The 6,998-nt window shown below is 53.5% G+C and overlaps 1 protein-coding gene across 1 annotated transcript; it reads left to right on the top strand.

Annotated features, from left to right (window-relative positions):
* The first annotated feature begins 550 nt into the window (after positions 1–550).
* LOC119313033 (probable indole-3-pyruvate monooxygenase YUCCA9) lies at positions 551–2,926 on the top strand. Its single transcript, XM_037588848.1, has 2 exons — positions 551–1,686; positions 2,214–2,926. Exons 1-2 carry the CDS (start codon positions 676–678, stop codon positions 2,460–2,462), a joined length of 1,260 nt encoding a protein of 419 aa, XP_037444745.1. The 5' UTR covers positions 551–675; the 3' UTR covers positions 2,463–2,926.
* Positions 2,927–6,998: the final 4,072 nt, after the last annotated feature.

Genomic DNA, 6,998 nt, shown 5'->3' with positions numbered 1-6,998 from the left:
TGCTAGTTATATAGTAATCACTCCGTTCCTAAATATAAGCCTTTTTCGAGATCTCAATATTGACAACATATGAAGTAGAATGAGCGTCTATATACATCCATATGTAATTCATATTGAAATCTTTAAAAGGTTTTATATTTAGATCCGGGGCCCTTCGTTCTTAAATATAAGTTTTTTTATAAAGATTCCAATACAGACTACATACAAAGCAAAATGAGTGAACCTACACTCTAAAATTACGTCTACATATTGAAATGTTTAAAAGGTTTTATATTTAGAGACCGCCCCTCCATTCTTGAATACATGCTTTCTTTATAGAGATTCCAATACGAAGTACATACAGAGCAAAACGATTATTAAAATTTAAAAAAAAGGCTTATATTAGAAACGGAGGGAGTATGGACCTAAATGATCAATCGACCGTACTGCATGGTATGGCGCTAATGTCCAACTAAAAGCAAAGCGCGGGAATTTTAACTGGCCGGCCGCGCAAATGAATCTACGTCTCCTCTTGCTCACCGGCCCTATTTAAAGAGGCCTTCCCCTCTTCTTCCCCAGCTCCCCTCATCACTCCATCCATCCATCCTCCTCTTCTCCGTCGATCGATTCACTCCAGCTCTCAGTCCACTGGTTCCGGCCACTGCTAGCTCCGACGGAGTCTACATAGATACGTGCATGATGGCGGCATCGCGCACCATGTGGGTGAACGGCCCCATCATCGTGGGCGCGGGCCCGGCGGGCATCGCGGCGGCGGCGTGCCTGCACACGCGCGGGGTCCCCTCCGTCGTGCTCGACCGCGACGACTGCCTCGCCTCGCTCTGGCAGCGCCGCACCTACGACCGCCTCCGCCTCCACCTGCCCAAGCACTTCTGCCAGCTCCCGGGGATGCCCTTCCCCGACCACTACCCGGAGTACCCCAGCAAGCACCAGTTCGTCGCCTACCTCGAGTCCTACGCCGCCGCCTTCCACGTCCGCCCCCGCTTCCGCCAGTCCGTCGTCTGCGCCCGCTTCGACAGCGCCGCCGGCCTCTGGCGGGTCCAGGCCTCCGACGACGACACCGGGGTCGTCACGGAGTACATCGGGCGGTGGCTGGTGGTGGCCACGGGCGAGAACGCGGAGCGCGTCATCCCGGACCTGGACGGCGCCGACGCCTTCAAGGGCCCCGTGTCCCACGTGTCCGAGTACAAGTCCGGCGAGCCGTACAGGGGGAAGCGCGTGCTGGTGGTCGGCTGCGGCAACTCGGGCATGGAGGTGTGCCTGGACCTGTGCGACCATGGCGCGCGGCCGTCCATGGTGGTGCGCGACGGCGTGCACGTGCTCCCGCGCGAGATGCTCGGCGTCGCCACCTTCTCCGTGGCCGTCTTCCTGCTCCGCTTCCTGCCGCTCCGGCTGGTGGACCGCCTGCTGGTGCTCCTCGCGGGGCTCTTCCTCGGCGGAGACCTCGCGAGGCTCGGCCTGCGGAGGCCGTCCCACGGGGGCCCGCTGGAGCTGAAGAACAGCAAGGGGCGGACGCCCGTGCTGGACATCGGCGCGCTGGAGAAGATCCGGGCCGGGGAGATCAAGATCGTGCCCGGGGTGAGAAGGATGGAGGCCGGCGGCGCGGAGCTGGTGGACGGGCGGTTCGTGGCGGCCGACGCCGTGATCCTGGCCACCGGCTACCACAGCAACGTCCCACAGTGGCTCAAGGTAACCAACCAACCAACTTGATCATTATACTCCTCCTCCTACATGCTATAGATTATACAGTACTTACTACACACTAGTAGCTGGTGGTCTAGTCTAGTTATAGGATATAGTTAGCAGTAGGAGTCTTAATTTAGTTGCACATTCATCAGCCGGCGGTTGATGGCCTCCCTTGATGAGTACTCCCTCTGTAAACTAATATAAGAGCGTTTAGATCACTATTTTAGTATTCTAAACGCTCTTATATTAGTTTACGGAGGGAGTGTCATATTGCACTCGTCTTATCGTCAAGCTAATCCAGATAGTGTAATAAAGCTATGATTAGTTAGTGTGGAATGCATTGTTATGGTGCACTAGTAGTTGTCATGATGATGAGGCGTCATAAACGGACAAATACACTGACAGAGACATAAGGGTGCACTGCACTTGCTCAACTAAAATTAAGAGAGACCAAACACAATCAACACTTGTTTTCTCTTCCCTTTCATGATTACATCATGCTAATCGGTTAAATATCTGTTGTTGTGCAGGGAAGCGACTTCTTCAGTGGGGAGGGGTACCCCAAGGTGGAGTTCCCGGAGGGGTGGAAGGGCGAGTCGGGGCTATACTCTGTCGGCTTCACGCGCCGGGGCCTCGCCGGGCTCTCCCTCGACGCCGTCAGGGTCGCCAGCGACATCGCAGCCGAGTACCACACCACGTCGCCGTCGACGCGGTCGTCGTCGTCCTCTATGGTGCCGCAACCAACACAGCTGGTGCCCTGCTCACAAGCAGAGACATGATCATCCTGAATCCTGAACCAACAACAAGGCAATACGGAAGGCCAGAGCATGGATCTGAAGCGGGACGCATGCATGCTTCACTGCTTCAGACAGACATCCCCACCCCACTGGAAGGAAACAAAGGGGGGGTGTCGCTGTCGCTGAATGGTTCGAGAGGCCATCCATAGCCGGCCGGAGTGCCATAGATAGATAGATGAAGCACCGGATCGATCGACAACTTATTAACAGTAAGAAAGAAAGACAGAGCCCAAATTTTGGCGTGTTTATGGGCCCTGCATCTGCAGGAAGGCAGGATCATCTTCTCCCTCTCACTCTCTAATTAATGTAAATGTACAGCTGAGCTAGCCTAGCCTCTTTTGGTTGTAATAAATCGGTGACTGTGCTGTGCATATAAATCTGCTGGATGCTGCTGACCTGCACCTTGTTCAATTCACAATGAGAGTGACCTAGCTTGAATGCTTGCTGGGTGGAGACTGACGTGACAGGAGGTTGTATTGTATTTGTATGATTGGTGGTGATGCTGATGGGAATAAAATCAGTAATCATGAGGGAGCTACAAATCAACTCCCTCTCTCTCTCTCTCTCTCTTGCTGTTCCTCACAAGGAAGGAAGGAAGGAAGGAAGGAAGGAGGGAGGATGTAGCAGACTGCTCGCTTGCTTTGGTGCCATTCATTCATTTCCATTGATTTGGGTACGTACGTACGTACGTGTGATCTGTTCCTGTTCCTGTTGGCCTGCTGTTGTTGGTCCACTGTAGGTAGGGTGCTCCCATGGATTCAGGCAGGGGCCATTCACTCATCCATGTGTCCTGCTCTACACTCTCTAGTACAGTACGTATGTACCCACAATTACATACGTACGTACAATGATTATGATTGTGGTACAGTCCGTCAGTTAATTTCCCCAGCCAACAAACAGCACAAACAGATCATCATAAGCCGTACTACCACTGCACTGCACTGCATCTGCATCTGATACATACGGCCCAGCCCACCAAGGATCAGCATGCATCCTTCCGATTAACTCCCCATCTCTAGTCTAGTGTAGTCCCTCCCCTACCCTACCCTACCGTGGCAAGCTACTACTAATACCCATGATCGATCAGACGATACCAAGAGGAGAGTGACCTCCCAGTCCCAGTAGGAATTCATCAAGGAGGAGGAGGCGGAGGAGGAGGACCAGTGGCGCAGGATGAAATTGCCCCACTCTGTAGGATAGCTACTCCCGCTTCTCAATTACTAGTACCAGTACCGAGTAAATGCAGCCTCTGTTTCGTTGGTTTTCACTCTGTTTCTTGCCCCTCTTGTGCTTCCCCAGCACTAGAATTTACATACCACTCTGTTTTGCTCTTGTCGTGTTCAGTAGTCACAATTGGCTAACTGAACTACCCATAATTTTAAGGCCCATGTGTCTTCATAGAAAAGTTGAGTTGGGCGAGGGGAGACGCTCACCGTCGGCCCACAGGGACAAGTGGGTCCAACCAAATTTAGTTGCCCATGCTTGTTTTCTTCTTTCTTTTTGAAAAGGAGAAAGACCCCCGGCCTCTGCATCTGGACGATGCAGGCACCCATTTTATTAGTTGTTCACACAAGACCTTATAAAGTAATACAACAGTAAAATTAAAGCCACCGTCTAGGCAACATCTGTCACTACTCCTATCCAATTGATGAAGGGATGCTGATAGTCTGGGCCTAATACCAAACAGACCTCGCAGCCAAACCTACCATCTAAGTCCTAAGGTCCCATCCAGGACGCCTACCGGGTATGGGGCACCCACCGGTCCGGCGCACTCCTCAACCAGGACGCCTACCGGGTATGGGGCACCCACCGGTCCGGCGCACTCCTCAACCAGGACGCCTACCGGGTATGGGGCACCCACCGGTCCGGCGCACTCCTCAACCAGGACGCCTACCGGGTATGGGGCACCCACCGGTCCGGCGCACTCCTCAACCAGGACGCCTACCGGGTATGAGGCCGCCGCACCCACCTGCCATCAATCCATCTTCAAAATTGTACTGTTCCATCTACCTTGCCCGGTCTAGTTGCCGTCGACGCCACCACGACGCCAGACCACGTCACCCTCTTGCGCGAGTCGATCTCCGCGCATCGGACGCCGAGTCACCACAGCGCCATGCCGCCAAGATCCGCCGCCATCAATGGGTGAGATGAAGCACCGCTCCATCAAAGAATCCGACCTCTGGTCCCTCGATCACGTGTGTACCTCCAAAAATGACGCCCCAAAGGGGGGAATGACACTAGAGCGCCGCCGTCATCCGATCATCCAATCTAGGATTTCCCCCAGAGGTAGCAGAGAGTGGCCTTCAACTTCTCCACGACGACGCCTTCAAGAAGGGAACGATGCAGATAGCGTCGCCACCGCCGGCCTTGGCAATAGCCGAAAGCAAGTTTTCAGCCAGATATGTTCAAAGGAATCCAACTCCCGTGCACGGCCGGCACCTCCACGATGTGCAGAGGCCACGCGACTCGCCGCCACCACGCCTGGGCCGCCGGCCACCGGTACCAACACCAACCCCACCATCCACCGGTTCTGGGCAGGGATCCCAGATCCATCCCCCACCACCCACCACCACGGAGGGGAGGAGGCGGCGCCAGCGAGGGACGCCGGGAGCGGGAGAGGGAGCCGAGGCGGGGCCAGCCCGACGCCCGGCACCACCAGGCAGATGGGAACGCCCCGCGGAGTCCCCAACTGCGTGCGGGCGAGAGCCGCCCCGCCGCCGCCAACGCCACACGGCCTTTGGCCGGCGACCCCCCAGGCGGCGGCGAGGAAGGGGGTTGAGGCGAAGGGGGCGGCGCTAGGGTTCCTCCCGGGGGCGCCCGCGGGAGCGCCTCGGGGAGGGGAGGGACAGCCCATGGTTGTAGTCTACTGTTACAATGCACATGTCTTTGTAAGGTTGTTACCCTTGTGCTTAAACATGTTTTTCAAACACTTGACCCAAGGCCGCTTGTGTTTCAGAGTTACAAATATGCTACCTTATGATACAGCCGATTCATGGTAGAAACAGAAACAGGAATTGCGAACATGGTGCTAGTTGAAATAATGTTGTTATGTAAATGCTATTTGTTCTTGTGCAATATAGTAAAAGAAATGGGTTGGACCATATTGCCCACTGAAACACGAGCCCCTCGGTATTGGACCATTTGACCAGCTCCATGTTCCTGAATAAAATAGACAGGCCAGGTCCGGGCCACAGCAGGCCGGCCCATTCCCATCCTGGCCCGTTTGGTCAAACTAAGGCTGATTTTATTTGGGACTCCCAGAAAAAAATCACAAGACTGTCTGTCTGTTTCAGTAAACAGGGCATCCAGGGAGCCCCTCCAGCTAAATTGAATAGATGATTTACAGCAGTAGTATGTAGTAGGAAGAAGCAATCACATCACATCCAGGTCCAGCAGCAGCCCCCTCCATGTGACTTGTACACTCACATGCCATTATTCATTTTCATTCAATACCACCTCCGCTAGCTAGATAGCTTGATGATTATTTAGCTTCCTGCTCTGTCATCGTCAATGGCCCCTCACATCGCAATTACCCTCATCACAGCGATAACAGTCGCTAGCTGAGTATATATTTAATGTAATAACATCTTATATATATTATGGGACGGAGAGATCTAGTGCCAAGTGCCAGTTGCTGTTTTTTTTTCTGTTTTTGGTTTTCCAAAAATACAGTACCACTAGTAGAAAAGGGGGCAATGGTCCAGGCCGGGTCAGCCCATTAGTCCCGGTTCAATCCAGAACCGGGACCAATGGGGGCATTGGACCCGGTTCGTGAGCCCCGGGGGCCGGCCGGGCCACGTGGGCCATTGGTCCCAGTTCGGCTGGACCTATTGGTTCCGGTTGATGGGACGAACCGGGACCAATGCGCCTCGCTCCTGGCCCACAACCATTGGTCCCGGTTGGTGCAGTGAACCGGGACCAAAGGCTGCCCTTTAGTCCCGGTTCGTGGCACGAACCGGGACCAATTAGTTGCCTATATCTACCCCTCGCCCGCGAGCAGAGCACTCCCAGTGCTCTGTTTTTCGTGGCGGGCGAGGGGAGAGCTTTGTGGTGCTCTAGCTCACCTCCTATGCACACGAAGTGTTCGATGGAATGCCCGAGCCACACTACTTAAGCTTTCTCCTCTCCAAGCTCCATTTTCCTCAATATTTGTCTAGGTTTAGCGGTCCGTCACGTCCCGTCCCCGTCTTCACCGCCGTCGATCGCCCACGCCGATCTCGTCGCCGGCACCACCGTGGTGAGCCTCCTGTTCTTATCTTCTTTCTGAAAGGAAAAAAAATCTTACTTGTATATTTATATAGATACTTGTATAATTTTCTTACTTTTATTATTGCATCTTATATAGTGCGATGGTTTTGGTATCCGCCCCTGTCGGCCCTCGTCCTATCTATGATTCAGATGTGGTATATATTATCTTTTCATAACTATTGGTTCATTTATTGTTTATGACAATTATGTCGACCAACGTGACATAGATTTTATTTATCTAGGAGGTTGTTGAACCGGAAATTCCAACCA

This window comes from Triticum dicoccoides, chromosome 5B (assembly GCF_002162155.2).
Source record: "Triticum dicoccoides isolate Atlit2015 ecotype Zavitan chromosome 5B, WEW_v2.0, whole genome shotgun sequence".
NCBI lineage: Eukaryota > Viridiplantae > Streptophyta > Magnoliopsida > Poales > Poaceae > Triticum > Triticum dicoccoides.
This window is presented reverse-complemented; position numbering and strand designations above follow the sequence as displayed.

Bases quoted from the DNA above. Each gene is read 5' to 3' on its own strand.
- LOC119313033 (XM_037588848.1), top strand. From the start codon at position 676: ATGATGGCGGCATCGCGCACCATGTGGGTGAACGGCCCCATCATCGTG. The intron at 1,687-2,213 runs GTAACCAACCAA...GTTGTTGTGCAG, and splicing joins ACGTCCCACAGTGGCTCAAG to GGAAGCGACTTCTTCAGTGG.